This window comes from Pecten maximus, chromosome 9 (genome assembly GCF_902652985.1).
Source record: "Pecten maximus chromosome 9, xPecMax1.1, whole genome shotgun sequence".
NCBI lineage: Eukaryota > Metazoa > Mollusca > Bivalvia > Pectinida > Pectinidae > Pecten > Pecten maximus.
In genome coordinates, this window is record NC_047023.1 from 7,813,678 (window position 1) to 7,830,385 (window position 16,708).

At 36.0% G+C, this 16,708-nt stretch overlaps 1 protein-coding gene across 1 annotated transcript; it reads right to left on the reverse strand.

Moving 5' to 3' along the window:
- Positions 1–4,408: 4,408 nt before the first annotated feature.
- LOC117334881 (hillarin-like) lies at positions 4,409–16,609 on the reverse strand. The gene is made up of 11 exons (XM_033894720.1): positions 16,520–16,609; positions 15,617–15,676; positions 13,867–13,983; positions 13,346–13,459; positions 11,954–12,180; positions 10,880–11,082; positions 9,452–10,356; positions 8,675–8,843; positions 7,803–8,083; positions 6,731–6,916; positions 4,409–6,131 (listed from the first exon to the last, which is right to left on the reverse strand). The coding sequence occupies exons 1-11, from the start codon at positions 16,607–16,609 to the stop codon at positions 6,015–6,017; spliced, it is 2,469 nt and encodes an 822-aa protein (XP_033750611.1). The 3' UTR covers positions 4,409–6,014.
- Positions 16,610–16,708: the final 99 nt, after the last annotated feature.

Sequence of the window (16,708 nt, forward strand, 5' to 3'; positions counted from 1 at the left end):
CATCTTCAAGGTGAACGAATCTTCCTTATTCCAACATATATAGTATGTAGTTTTCGGGCTTACATGCAATCTTGTTAGGACGGTTTAGCATCTTTAAGCATTAACTGAGCTATATAGATATAACCAAACGCCATCCTTACATTTTATCAGGTACGGTTCAGCTACAGCGACAAACACTGCTTATTTCTGTTAGTTTACATCGTTACTGTTTATTTTCTTTGCTCCTGGCCAGTATCGGAGATTGCAAACTTCGAAAGTAAGCAAAATAATACAATGAGTTTCGGAACTACCGTATAGGACACTACTTTATAAAAGCATTTGATGCTATGTGTTAGCGTAACAATGTGAATATAAACAGCATTATATATTAAATCATATCACAGTAGTTGTGCTGTGTCCTGAAATATTTAAGTAATATACATGGACCATGCTAAAACCAGCATTGAGTCAGTGGTTAGATATTCATTTGCCTTCCAGGCCGAGTACACGTTCTGTCACATCGGTAACCTACAAAAGAAACGTTACCATTAACCTGTAGCATAGTTATAGCAAGTGTATTTATTTATTAATTTTAAAACAATTGCGAAACAAGTTAAACCAACTTATATCATTAGGGTCAAAATTAGTTGGGTTTTTTTATCTGCCACGTCCTCTGATAAAAGCAAACTAACTCTACCTACCCAAACATAGAACGTCCCTGCCCCGGCACTTCCTCCGCCAATAGCTGCCCTTCGATCGTACCGTCCTACTAACTTGTTTGCTTTCTCTGCGTCATCCACGCTAACTCTGCTTATCTCAAACCTTTTTATTTTATCAAGAAATCCGTTTTTCCCGGACTTCTTCATATACTTTTGAATATTTGACCAATGCTGCAGAATACAAGGAAAGAAAAATATGTGCATTTAAAAACCATCAAGGATATATGTATGATCAAGAAAACGGTCGCCATTGGTATTTGCTTAAAGAATATTTATTCCACATACATGTAACTTAACATCCGACGTTGACCAAGGAGTTGAATAACCGTTGAAAGTTTATTGATAAAAATATTTGTGTACTTCGCAAACTTGCATTCTCACGAAATAATGTTAGTTTATATGAATTTATAATGGTTGTTTTTACTTGAATGAAATTTCATTAAAGTAAACGACATTACTGTTATATACATCAAACTGTAATTGAATCAATACATACCTCTACATCAGAAGGAGATTCTCCTAATAATATCATGGTAGCTCTCATGATGTCGTGGACAAGGGGCCTTGGTTTCTTGTACCTAGATATCTCTGACACTGCTTGACGTCCCATACTGAGCACGTTATGTTGGAGGGAAGGTGCCGACATACTCTGTAAACATGTCTCAGCTTCTCTCATAGTCGTCAGCAATTCCGATTTGTAGATCCCACATGACTGTGCTTTTTCAGTAGAGTTTAGTAGCATCTGTCGATTTTTGCGTTTAATGCTCTCCATTAATTCTAAAACAAATGAGAAAACGCCACGGATTTAGTATGTGTGATAAGAGTACAGGTGTGATAAGAGTACCGGTGTGATATGAGTACAGGTGTGATATGAGTACAGGTGTGATATGAGTACATATATCGTTTCACACAGTGTATCTCTCTCTTGATATATCGTATAACTATCTTGGCCCAGTTGTTCAAAAGGTGATTAGGCTGATTACATTTTAACAACATTTTTTTTTAATCCTGATATAATAATTTATGGTAGAATTAGCTTGACAAAGCTTGTTAACGTATCTTTGTCCGCAACAAAACAAAGACAGGATGACACCAGAATAAAAGTAACAATCCATGATAACAATGGTTAAAACAACGATGAAAGGTATCCCACTGCTTAATGAAAACGCATTAATCGTCTTTATAAATCTTCAATTGTATATTGATAAAACGATAACTTTACCTTGTTTGATTTTGAGAAAGTTTAATTTTTCGGTAGCTGGACCAACTTCGCTTTTACTCTGCAGATTAAGCAATTGAAATGCATTCAATGCTTGTTGAAGCACCTTGGGGTTGTTGGATTGTTGTGTCACAAACACTAGCCTTTCTCTGGCTTTCTTCTTATTGGGATTCTGTTAGTAAGTTAGTGGTAGTATCATCCCTATATCATAGCAACCCTCATCGAAGACGTCCATGTTAAGCGGAGTCTCGCCCTCGTCAGACCCGTTCGTGTTAGGAAGAGTCTGACCTTCGTCAGATCCACCCATGTTAGGAAGAGTCTGACCTTCGTCAGATCCACCCATGTTAGGAAGAGTCTGACCTTCGTCAGATCTGCCCATGTTAGAAAAAGTATCGTCAGACCCGTCCACGTTAGGAATAATCTGACCCCTACTGTAACCCATAGTAGATATTCTATCCGATTCATCACTACTACCCTCTCCCTGTGAATCGACACCTGTTTGTAGTTCATGAATAGATACAGTAGAAGTGTTATTTTCTGTCACATCATCAACTTCCCTCTCCTCCGGATAGAGGTCGTAATAGTTAGGAGGCCCCTGTTCACTGTTGTAAGCTGAGCCTCCATACCTATTCTCGCTATCATTTCTCATACGCCGCTCATCTTGCTCATTCCTCAAAGACATTGGCTGCGCAGACGACGTCGGGTTTAAACTGTGTTGAATGTTATACTGAGATTGACCATTTGACTGGTCAGGAGAAATAGTTTCATTATTTGAACCATTACTAACAGTTGTTTCTGGATGTCTTTCTCCATTGACCTCCCTTCCGTTCTGTATCTCAGTCTGATCACCATTTTCATGGACACTTGTTGTGTCGGACACTGACGGTTGACGTTCCTCCGTTTGAGAAACTTTGGGTGGAAGATCACTGGCATTCAAAGCAATACTCCTAGAATAGCCACTGCCCATCATACCTGGTAAGGGATTTCGGGACTTCACTTGTAAGGTAAGATATTCTATATAACGTCTGTAGTGATAGTCGTCCACACTGTCATAATACAGTTATAGACCCGTTACCTGAGTGTACCAGTTACTACCATTCAAGTCGGTGATCTCATAGATTTTATTTCCATTTACGACATTTTAATGAACCCTATATACCTATTGATTTTTATAGTCATCTATACAGCGTCACGTTTTTTACTGCATGTGTTACTTTATTTGAAGTGAGAACATGATAGAGGTCGCTATTGAGTGTTATGTGAAACACATTAAGATATCCTTTTAATGTAAAATATTTATCATAATAGGTTTCTCTCTACCTTAGTGTCATTATATTCACATATACGATCCAATTACTTAAATATTTATTTTGATATTTTGTGATTATATTTACATGTAATTCATACGTAATTCAGCCAAGGGGTGTACGTTATTATGTAGCTATGTGCTCTGTGTACATTCTGATACCGCAAGAGTACCACGAAAATATATCATGGAGAGAAGGGTGAATATACTGTCTGTCTGTCTGTCTGTCTGTCTGTCTGTCTGTCTGTCTGTCTGTCTTAAAGGTAATTTAATGACGGATAATGGACGAAATATGATATACTGAGTAAATATTGGATCTCAATAACAAAATATTTATATAATATTGAATCAAATTGATGGAACATGGCATGCAACGTAAATATTGTATGATTATAATACGGCATGCAAATCTTATAGTTGATCTCACTGACGGGACCTGCCATGCAGAGTAAATTTTGGATCATTATAATATGATATGCTTATCTTGTGTATGTCGTTGACAGGGCCGCCATGGAGAGTAAATATTGGATCATTATAATATGACATAGAATATTATAGTGGATCACGCTGATGAGGTCTTTCATGCAGAGAAATTATTGGATCATTATAATTTGACAGGGCCGCCATGGAGGGTAAATATTGGATCATTATGATATCACTTAGAATATTATAGTGGATCACGCTGATGAGGTATTTCATGCAGAGAAATTATTGGATCATTATAATATGACATGCGTATCTTGAAGTGGATCACATTGACGGTCCCTTTCGTGCAGGGTAAATATTGGATCATTATTAACATGATATGCTTATCATTGACGGGGCTTTTCATGCAGAGTTAATATTGGATCAAATATATATAATACGACATACACGTTTATTATTGGTCAAAATGACGGAGCTTGGCATGTACAGTATCAAATTGATGATGAAATACATACTTATATGTAAACATATCGCTTGTAATGGTTTCATATTTAAAGATGTTGTTCAATTTTATATCTTTTGTAAAATAATCTCGTTATAACGAGATCATATCCGTTCTAGTATAATCTTTTTCTGTTTCCTGTGCTTGCTGCAACCGCAAATGCTTTACATTTGGTAGTGACGTCACAATAAGGGACAAAATTAGAGTCTGCAGAATAATAATTCAATAAAAAGCGATGTGTACCAAGTTCTTTATTAAACATATTATTCTACAAGTTTACACAAGCATTAAAATGATGAAAAATATTCTACCTTCTCTTTCACATCTCCACAATCATATTCACGTCCGTATAATCTTTATTTCTAAGTCATATATTTAAACAATGGGATGTATGACACAATGATTTTCAGTTTTGACATCCTCGCAACTGTTTAGGGTAATCATACAATGAATGCAATGGTGCTGATAATATTATAGCTATGTAATCAACATAAGTTCCCATGACAACGGAAGATCAGGTGACAGTGCGCTGTACTGTGTGGTGTCATTTATGCCGTGTCTTTCATTGTTGTTCTATTCATCTTGATACAATCTACACTCCATACATATATATAATACCTGTACATATGCCCGAAACACGTAAAATTCCGCTAAGTGAACATCTGGATATTTGTGGAAAAGGATTATTTCGTGTATATCCATTTCACAAGATGCCCGAGTGTAATGCTACAAAGTGAATATGCAAGGAAGAAATGTTTGTTAAACTTTTCAAACCGGCACTCAATGGTTAGAAATTGGTGTCGTTACACCTTAAAATACAGTAACGTAATATTATTACCTCCCCATTATGTTATTGATTGTATTACGTCATAATGTTGTTACTAAGCATTAAAAAGTAATCGCCTGAAGATAGCCGATACACGGCTTGAAAACGTTAGCGATATTCAACCGGAATTGCCTTGTTGTGTCATTTATGTTTACATATACCTATATATATATACTCATTCCAACTTGTGTATAATTTCCTAGTCCGTTAGATATGTCCGACATTAACGTCCAGATCCTGACCATGTGAATAGACACAAATTAACTGCGTGTTTCCCTTCATCTAGTTTCATCGACGACTGTAATACTATATTTTAATATCATATTTCCATCAACTGCTTTTTCTACTATAACCACAGTTGCTTTAGACAGAGGGGTCAATATCTCACAGTGGTCCCTCGATTGGGAGATAACAATTCTCTACACCCGTACTATACAGTTACTTAAAAACTAAAAACTAAATCATGGAATGATAGTATTTGGGGAAGTTTAAATAGGGCTTTCATCAGTAGTAATCATTGATAGTTTCTATAGATATGTCTTTTAATTTCGGTTTCAATATTTATCAAGATGATTAATGGCCCCTGATCACGGAATATCTCTCCGAGCGTGATGACCCTGTAACCATGACAACTTCATGCTGTATGTATTCACATTTTAATGTTTTAAATGCTTTTTGAAATGTTTTTATATGAATGATAAAGATTTGTTTAAAACAACATCTTTGTTTTCCGCTAATACGTTTGGGAGTAAATGATTCCTTACATATATTACACACCTATCAAAATCCGAGGTGTTCATCTGTAAAGTGAGCTAAGGTTACTGGATCTAATGTACGAGTTATCGCCCTTTGGTTCTTGTGACCGTGTTATCGCGGCTCCCCTGAGATAATGCTTCCGTACAGTAGATAAACCCATTCGACTATCACCTGAAAATCATTTGAGAGAAGTCTGAAATTTACAGAATAGTTCTGTTCGCCATTGCCATTTGTGAATTTGGCTCTTTTGACTGATAAACGGGTTTACCATGTTCAAGGGTTCAGTAAGTGCGTGGCTGACTGATTGACCCGTTTAAAAGTTTTTCTTGATTTTGTTTCTGTTCACCTCCATCATAGTATCCCGTCCACTTCAGTACCTCTTTTGTGATGTTATAAACCTGAAAAACGGGATAAAAATATCGTAACCTAGCATTATTTGAAAGATATCCTATCAGTTTCTTGTTTGGAAGATACTAAGACAGATATTTGTCAATTGTCCCCAACAACAGTACACACTTTTTGTAATGCGATTGAATAACAAAGAGAACAAAACATAACTCTTAAATAATTAATGCACCTTTTTTCTGTTTTATCATAGGCGAAAATTGAGATAGATTATTTTACTTAATGAACAGATTGGGTTCTTTTAACAGGCATCCACCACTAGAATCTAACATACATAATCGTTTATAATGTAATTTAATGCAAATAACGCCGAAATGTACAGGAGAAAGGCGTATTGTATACAAATGCCATATGCATTTACGGTAATTAGTGATACTTCAGGTCGAATCAAGAAATTTTATGACTTAATACTCGAAGAACTTTAGTTTATCTTGAGTGTAAAACTGCCATACTAATGTAAAGATTATAGCCTTTACTACTTGGGAAAATACATATTTTCAAGTACGTTTAATTTTGTCGACCAAAACTTTATTCAAACGAAGGAATGCCCCTTTAACAAGTTATTGTTTTACTTTTTGGGTGATAGACCTACCCAGACGTAGAAAGCGCCGGCGGCTGCGCTTGCCTCCACGAGATTGGACTTGTCGTACTGAGAGATGATGTCGGCCGCTCGCTGGGCTGTCTCCGTCTCCAGGTAGATAGTGTCATATTCTCCTATTTTCCTTAGAACATTTTCTCTTCCAGTCTTCCGCAGTAAATCCTGAATTGTTTCCCACTCCTATAGAACATTAAGTCATTGGTGGCAATACATATTTTATATTGTTATTGTAAGTATTGTAATCCGTATAGGATATTCGAGTCTTTAAATTTAATAAATCAACAGATAAAGCCAACATAAAACGACACCTGTAATTCTTACTCAAAATCTATCAAAAGAGGATGAAAAATTGAAATGCATGTTTGATTGGAGACTTTAAAACATTCACATTCGTCTTCTGCTTTATAGACGAAGCCTGCGTTGCAAATCAAAGTTAAATCCGGCTTAAGTCAGTTTTTTTTTCGAAATGAAAACTACGTTGACACCAAGCATCAGAGTGGTCGGGTGGCAGAGTGGTAACATAATTGCTTTTCACCTAGGCGGCAACCAAGATGAATATATAGGTTTGTATAACTAGTTATCAATCAGCAAACATATCTGTTATCATATCATGTTAATTCAATGATGTTTCAAACATTTTGATTTTAGTGTGACAGACAGATAGACAGACAGAGACCGACAGACAGACATTTCCAAATAACTAAGTTTCCGTTGATAATAAACTTTACCTTGAAACGTATAATGATTATGTTTGATTATGTTTCCAGACCGTCAAATCCTAAAATACTGCCCGTAAATATACTTTTTCATTAAAAAAATTGGAGAGACATATTTGAATAACTGCTTTTGTTATCAAATATGCTCTAGAACCCCCATATGTTTTGTGTTATATATCCAACGTTAAATAACATATTTTGTATCTAAATGCCCTCCAAATCGGTGTTAGAAGTATACTTGCTGTCCCCGTACATAAAAGAAACAACATGGATATTATCTTTTCTGTCTGATAAACAATACAAAACAAAATCAATAAATATCTTTAATGCAATCTGATAAGACTACTTACATTTAAAGTTTCCTCCCTCTCGCCAAGGACCAGGAAAGTTGCCTTCATGACGTCATAGATTGACTGTTTGGGTATGTTATACCGATGAATCTCGGACACAGTGGTACGTTGAAGTGTTAGGACGTCGTGGGCGAACGTTTTGAGCTGTTGGAGGTGCTTAAGAAGGGCCTCGCCATCTTGTATCATATTCTCTACCTTGTCCCTGTATTCAGATTCCTTGGCTTCTCTTAATGCCTTCTCCAACACAACAGTATTGCGTCGATTAATGCCATCACGCATTTCTAAAAAAAAAAATAGGAATACAAAATGTATATCAACACTCTTACGTATACCGTGATTTCTTGCGGATTGCTTGCTGCATCCATAACCCACACAGCCCACAGCTTTTGTTTAAAACATTAAGAGTATGAATCAAGAATAATCACAGGAAGTAATGACATAGGTGTTTCTTTGTTTGAACAAAAAAAAACTTGATGTCACATATCGATTACTGGGCAATGAGGTATTGAATATATTTTCTTGCTGTTAACTCTGAAATATTTTTTTTAAAATTCTGTAAAATATTAATCAGACTACATATGGCTATGTAGGTATATTGAATAGAATGCATAATTTGTTTTATAATAGTTGAAAGTTTCTCTTGATCTTTTACATAATCATAACATTTAATGATTTAGTCAAATTGTAACTGATGTTTTGACATTAGACTCTAATATCAGCATGATAAGATGTCATGTTTATTCATGTCTATGCTGTTATATAACGTCAACATAAACATCTTGGTACCTGTTTCTAATTCCTTTATATATACTTATGTGTTATGTGTGCATGAGAGGTATTGTAATAGCTGATAATTAGACAAATTAACTCACTATTTTTCACGTCTAAATAACCGATACGTCTCTGTGCACGGTCAACCTCCCCGTGGTTGATAAGTTCAAGGTCATTGAATTTTTGGAGAGCCTCCTTGATCTCCTTTGGGTTTCTGGATTTGCTTGTCGAATCATCCAGTCGCTGTCTTATAAGCTTCTCTCTGGCATTCTACAAATAAATTCTACAATCACTTACCATTTTAATTGAAAATGAAATAGTGCATAAACTATCAGTATTTCATCAGGTTTTAATCCAATTTTATTGGCGTTTCGGAAACCTCATCGATTTCCCTGACAAAGGCAAGGAAAAGTGTACCTATGCTACTGTTAATCGTGTATGACATAAATCTTGTGGCGAGAAGGAACCAATCAGTTTGCTTAAGAACAATAAAAGCAAGAAAGACGTTCTATTGTTCTATGTGTGTTTGTTCTTTTTAAAAGTCACCTATAACTTCGACATTTAGGTGAAGTTCAAGGTATGTCGAAAATATCACTTTATAACAGATGTAGAGCGGCAAAAAAGTGCAATTGTTTGATTATGTTTGATGATTATTGAAAAGGTGAGGAAAAGCTTACACATTCTTAAACGCATGGCCCAGACCAATATACGAAAGTAGTTTCAGCGAAATTCTCTCTTGACCGCCTGAGTGATTACAAGGGTAATAGTAGAATAATCCTTTGATCTCAGTAAATTTCACCTTTGATCCACCATAAAAGTAAAGAGAATTTTGGTTGAAACCAATATATAACCATATTATTAAAAAAAACAGTGATTACCTCCCAGCCTTTATCCTTTCTCGGCTTCACGTCCGTTTCAACTAGATAGTTGCAAGCGTTCCGGAATTCCTCGTTTGATCCCCTTTCCTTGTCCCTGGTGAAGACTTGAAGTGCATACTCCCCATTTTGAGGAACAGTCAAGTGTATTGTGACTTGGTTGTCAAGAACTTTGTTTGAGATATGGTCCGCTAATTCTGTTGGGGATATCGTATTGTGCACTAATTCAGTCCGAATTTGAAGATTTCTTAACATTGTGAACTTGATCTGAATGTGCTGTTTCTTTGTCATATTTATGATGCCGTTTCTGTACGCCAGTGTTTCCACCCTCAGTCCAGCGTTCTCCGTCTCTTTACATGGTCCGAATCCTATCGTGGAGTTTATAGGGAAAGGGTCCCATGGCTCTATGTCTTCATCACAAAAAATCTTGAAAAAGCAAATCCAGTCTTTTGCTTCATCTACAACCTCTAGTTTATATACACCGTCGACTGGCAGTCGCAACACAAAGTTTGTTTTGTCTGCCTCATTCATTATGGCCACATATCTCTCTAATTGAATATCATCAGAAATATCTCGATCTGATTCCTTGTGATTATAAAAGAGTTCGTAGGACAGGGGAATGAACTGTGGTCCTGGCTTGATAGCTATGTTACATTTTCCTTTCACTGTTTTGATAATAGAATCAAACTTTGTCGATATATGCAGTCCGTATTGAAAATATGGTGGCCATAAATAAGGAACACGAATAAATTTCTTCTTGGATATTGGTTCCTTAAGAAGCTGCCACCTTTCCTCATCCGGAAGACAGGTGTAGCAGAACTCTTCAGGGTCAATGAGGAAATAATAATCGTCGACCTGACTAACATTCTCTCCCGTGGATTCGTCTTGTCGTTCACGCAAGGGGTCACCTGTAAACCAATATATACCTGTTATTTGACCATAATAAGTAAATTGTTACCGTGATGATCATTGGGTTAATGTTCACCTTGAAAATAATCAGGTATGAGGTAACACGAAGAATCAATAGTTCATAGGTAAACTGGAATATAGGTAAGTTACTCAGGAAAATCAGTCATTACTGTGATTACTATGAGAACGCATGACTTTTGGCATGAGAGGGTCGGCAGTATTACACATAGCTTCTTTGAAAATCAATTTGTAAAGGGTAACGTTAAGAGTCAACAGGTAAGTAGCTACCTGTTTTGGTTAATCGACAGGTAGATACCAGATTGCCTTGAACATATACGGAAAGTGATTACCTGACAAATTAACATTTTTTCGCGTTTACATTTTTCTAATTGGAAAATTATACGTGAAGCTGAAAAATAATACTTCGGATTATTTTTTTTTCTAGAATATTAACAGTATTTTTTTTATTAATATTTTTTTTATATATATTTCTAGCATAATAATTGTGTATATTGTTGTTACCTTTGGATTCCACAAGTGTCCAATCCCCGGTTGTCTTGCCAACAACTGCTGATAGGGCCCACAGGGGGAACACAAACCGCCACTCTCCACTCACGTACACAGCGTTCCACATGTTCCTAAGTTCTTCAACGTTCTTGTCTCCAACCTCATAAGAAGCCGATTTAGCTATTCCCCGAATAATAACGCAGGGCAACTTTGCCGATCTGAGGGTTAGATGAAACTTGATGAGGTTTGCTAAAAGTATAATAATATCTTCTGCTTTTTTTCAGTTTCTAATTATAGAACAACATATTTAAGGTTCATGAAACATCCTTATCAACTCCCAGCGTTCTTTGAAATGCATATTACTATTAATGGCCTGGAAGCATTTTTTATTTCTTGATCGATATTTTTGATTTTACGTTACTGATTAATAAAGCAAAAAGTGAAGTTAATTATCAGTCATAGAGTGCCCACAAACTGTAACGCAAACTGTTTATCTATAACGTTTGCAACTTTCAAAATTATAAATTTTCTAAATGAAACGTAATGTAAACAGAAAGTGTGAAAAAGCGATATTGATTGGAAGCTTCTGACGTGAGTTAGTTATAACTGATACCGGACAGTAGAAGCTGATTCCGACCATGGGTGCTATATCATAAAGGATTACATATACAGACCGCATACATCTTCCACACCGAATGCGTTTGTTTGCCAATTTCTTGCTATAACTCAATTTTGATCATAACGTATTGATAAGTCGTCTTAAGTGACTTACTGTTCTTACATCTCTTATCAAATAGTTATCAATTTCTAGTCCTGCAAAAATACGTTTTGCTTGTCTCAAATTATACACAGAAGTACATACCAGACCATAATTTATTCATTGTCAATAAACAGCCGAATTATGACCATTATCTAATCTCTGGATTGCAAATGAATATTTTAACTTTGGTAAAAAAATTGTAATAGAACACTAACAAATGATGTGAATTTATACCTAACAGAAAATATGAAACTTGTTTAGAAATGATTAATAGAAATTACCATTGCCATAACAATACCTCTATTGTTTCATATAAACACACAACACACCTGCACAGGAGAGCGAACATGACGGCATACGACACTCGTCCCATAGCCATCCTCTTAAGATGACCGATAGGGGTGGTCGGTTCCACGGTTGTGGGGTACGTTCGCTGTCGTATCCTTTGTACCCCTAGCCACATGAACAGTGCCCTCAGCTTCTGCATGTCGGTCTTAAGCTTGACTGTGATTGACCTCACAAGCTCGTCTATACTATTTGCAGATTCCGCGTCAACCTAGCAAGGTAAATACAGAAAAATATGTTAGTATCACGTCAATTTTTAGTATCATTTCAATTCTTAATAACACATCAACTGCTTATGAAAACATAAAATAATACCATTCACATGTGCAAGGTTTACAAAGGTTTAGTAAGTACTATACAGGTTAACAAATAATACACGGATGCACGTTCTATCTTTCAGTATATCCCATCTATCCCCGACCCAAGATACATCCGAGATTGGAGCTAACATCAGAAAATTGGTTTGGTGAATGCAATATCTGCTTGGCAATTAAATAATCACATATCACCAACAGGCAATGTAAACCGTAATTCTAACTAGATAAAACGAAAGCCCAAATACCAAGGAAATTAAGATGTTCCGGACAGTTAAGCGTCTTTAGTTTCAGTGAAATACCTCATAAACTGTATGTATCACTATCTAACTGGTACTTGCATCAGGAGATTAGAATCTGCAGTCACGTGAGATAAAAATGTTAACAGCACTTGACCACTTTACGGCGTTCGTACGTTTTCAATATATTATTTATTATCGGCCTTATGGTGACGATACTACATTAGTTTTTGTGTTAAAAAATATATCGTGACAAAAACATTGTACAAACACCACATTTAATTCAAATTTGGTACTGTGTTGTAATCAACTAAATTGTATCATAATGCTCGATTGTACAGGTGATACAGATTACAGTTATATCGAATGGTAGGTTACCTGTGTAGTTTTAAAGGTTTGTCTGCAACCATCATTTGGTTTATACTGTAATCTCTAATGAGGGATACAGAGGAAAGGGGTAGATATTCGTGAAGGGGAATACAGTGGAAAGGGTGAGAAGGGATGGATAATTGTAAAAGGGAGTTAAGTGGGATAGAGAGGGAAGTGTTAATATTCGTAAAGGATAGTAGTGGGAAACGGGAGAGAGATATTCGCAATGGAGTGTGTGTGTGTGTGTGTGTGTGTGAGGGGGGGGGGGGGGTTGTCAGTAAGAAAGTGGGAAATCCATTAAAAAACAAAGTATTTGTAATGGCAGGGGTCTGGAGGGAAACGCTCGGCGAGAAAGGAAGGTAGGAGAGTAGAGGAAGGCTCAGTGGATAAATGTTAAAAGTTGTTAGTAAATAAGGAGTGGATTTAGTTTGAGGAACATGTCAGTAATACTCACCTGCATCGCTACAGCATCTGCCAAGATACAGTCGGATTCATGAAATAGATCCTTTTTCTTTTTTTTTGGTGGTCTGGCCGGAGGATACATATACATAGAGTCGGGTATCACAATCTGAAATCACAGGTAAATTCAGCGTCTATGATATGATATGCTGGCATAAGAAACCTTGTTAAATACATATTACAAAGGTGTAGTATCAGAAATACAATATTAGATAACCATACAGTGTTAATTTGTGAGGTACGTGTGTGTATGTGTGTGTATGTGTGTACCGCCTCTTTCCCAGGCTCCTTCGCTTAAGTGTTAGTGTTGAAATTTGTATGTAAAACCTCTTGCTCAGGTTCCTTCACCGACTTGTTAGTGTTGATGAGAAAATATGTCTAAGTGTTAATTTGTGAAGCATGTGTGTGTTTACCTCCTCTCACAGGTTCCTTCTCAGACGTGTTAGTGTTGATTAGAATATGTATGTTTAGTGTTAATTTGTGCAGTATATGTGTGTATGTGTATTTAATGAGTACCTCCTCTCTCTCAGGCTCCTTTAGTGACGTGTTCTGTCTACCCTTCTCTATAGCACGCTCCTCCTGTTCCTTCAGCATTCGACCTGCAATCCTTGTCATGTTGATAACATTCCTAAACTGTTAAAAAGTCGCAGATATATTTATGGTGCTTACTTTCATGCAAAAATATTAATCCTGTATAAATTATGAAATATAATCGTCTTGTATACTTTAGAACGAAAATAATATATTTTCATTATTAATTTCATTTTTAGTTTCTTACTTAAGCATTGATGTCATTTTTTTTTTTTTTTTTTTTTCATACCCCGATGAAACTAAAAAATAATTGACATCAACGCTTATAATTAATTTTTGAAAATGATTTTAAAACATGTTTTATGTACAATTTTACTGGTTTTAAATGGGATTCTTTTTCTCAAATTAATACGCAACGTCAATTGTCGTATTGTGACGTCATATTTTTCGCGCCATTCTCCGAATTTCTTTCATAGAAGAATGAAAAGAATTTTTCGACCAATCACATTTGAGTATTTACCATGAAAACAAAGAAAAATTAATTATAGTACAATGTATATTATGCATTACATAAATATATTATGGGTGTCTGTGCAAGAGTCCAGAATATTTCACGCTCGGTACTGGTAATCGACCAGGTTATATTGCACTTGGCCTGCGACCTTGTCCAATAGAACATCGGTCGATTACCAATACCTCGTATCAAATATTCTGGACTATTCCACAGACACCCATGATATATTTGTTTTATTCAATAATCACTAAAACACACTTATAATCACTGAAATCTCTAGAGACTTTCCTGTAGGCAAAGAAGTCACCATGACTGTCGTCGGATGTGTTGACATTTGAGTGTCTTAGATGCTTGAAAGGGTAGGATTAAATTCCGAAACATCACAGGTGTTCAATAATTTGCACGTGCGTGACCAAATTCCAAAACGTCACAGGTGTTCAATAATTCGCACGTGGCGTGCAATAGTCATATAACCGTGCAATAGTTCGAAATATGGCTTATGCGTATAGTTAACGGAAAATCAAACGCATTATGTAATAAATATACTTCGTATATAGCATAGTATTAATCTACATAAACATAGCTATCGTTATGAATGAACTACCAACAGTACATACAGAAAGATACCTACCCTGTCATAACAGTACTAGTGTTGTTAACACATAATGTTTTCGTATTAATTAAAACAAGGATAACAACTTGCTTCCTATATTGTATAGACTAGCAAGACTTACACATGCTATCCAGATGTAGCTTACACTTATAGAACAATAAACAAGAAACAGTTCTCCGACGGATATATATAGTTTTTATGTTCTATGTGTATTTTATATGAAATATATGACCTGAATTTGTATATATACTGCATATATTGTGTGACACTTTAATAAATAAATTAATTGATTTAAAAATTAAAAAAAAAAAAAAAAAAAAGAACAATAAATATAGATTTGGCTTCAAGTAATTACAGAGGACTCAATACCCATTTATCTATATTTGTTATGTATTTATAGAACAATAAATGTAATCAAATGATTGTCTACATTTACGATATACTTATTGAAAAATTATACGAAGTTTACTATAATAATGATGTAATCATGTCTTGTAGACCTACAAATTCTACAGACAGCTATCGACCATAATATGTCATACAACCGATTCCTATGTAGACAGTAACATTTACAATTTCATAACTTGACCTACAACAACAGAACTTACCCGTCTCTTTCCTTCATCCTTCTTAATCGTGTCAGATAATCCGTTGGGAATGTTTTCGTCCTGAAGGCATAATACAAAATGTCTCATAAATTAACATAGTATTAAAATAAGGATAATTTGAATTGATGTGTTTGCGTGGGTGGAAGTGATAGAGGGGTTGTGTTGTAGGGATTTACGGTATATGGGTCACTGTGTGGATGTGGGAGTGGAGTGGATGAGGGAGCTTGGTGTTTGGGTGTTTTGGTGTAATGTGTATGATGTTGGGGCTTAAGTTTGGGGATGGTGTCGAGGAGGTATAATTTGGTTTGTTTTTGTTTAACGTTCTATTCAGGATCATTTAAGGACGTGCCAGATTTTGAAGGTGGAGGAAAGCCGGAGTACCCAGAGAAAAACCACCGGCCTACGGTCAGTACCTGGCATCTGCCCCACGTAGGTTTCGAACTCGTAACCAAGAGGTTGGAGGGCAAGTGAAAAAGTGTCGGGACACCTTATCCACTCGGCCACCGCGGCCCCCGGGTCAAGGAGAGGGAAGATAAGGGCGTGTGGGTTAGTGTTGGTAGTCATCAACCCCTTAATCCATTCAGCTAATAAAGGATACTTTCGATAATATTAAAACAGTAGCGAGTCGGACTTGATTTGAAGCTTGCCCTCAATTGTAAGGATGAATTTGAATATACAATCGTGGTATGGTTTTGAATGTATTCTTAACACCGTGCTTTAACCTGTAATAGCACTTCTTTGTCCGACATGAAATATGGGGTTCAATTGTCAATCAATTTTGTAAAAAGTTATTGCTCAAATTATTGTATAAAGTAGTGTTTCCTGTCTGTTATAATGATAATAGTCTTTTATGGAGGATATTATTACAATCTTATTACAAGTGTTCAATACATATCAACTCACCTCTCCTTGTTCACCATTCTTTTCCTCCTCCTCATCCTCCTTTTTTCCTTCCTCTGGCAGAGGTCCTGTTTTCTTCACTGCGTTCCCCATCCCGTATTTACTTGCACCGCACCCCATCAATGACTAACATGAGAGGGGCGTCAGCCCTTAATGAAAAAAGAACAAATCTCAATTAATGAAAGTATATTC

Excerpts from the sequence above, each read along its gene's own strand:
- LOC117334881 (XM_033894720.1), bottom strand. The coding sequence starts at position 16,609 with ATGGGGAACGCAGTGAAGAAAACAGGACCTCTGCCAGAGGAAGGAAAA. Across the intron at positions 11,083-11,953 it reads ATGTTCGCTCTCCTGTGCAG|ATCGGCAAAGTTGCCCTGCG; the intron begins GTGTGTTGTGTG and ends TCTAACCCTCAG. Across the intron at positions 8,084-8,674 it reads TTATTTAGACGTGAAAAATA|AAATGCGTGATGGCATTAAT; the intron begins GTGAGTTAATTT and ends TTTTTTTTTTAG.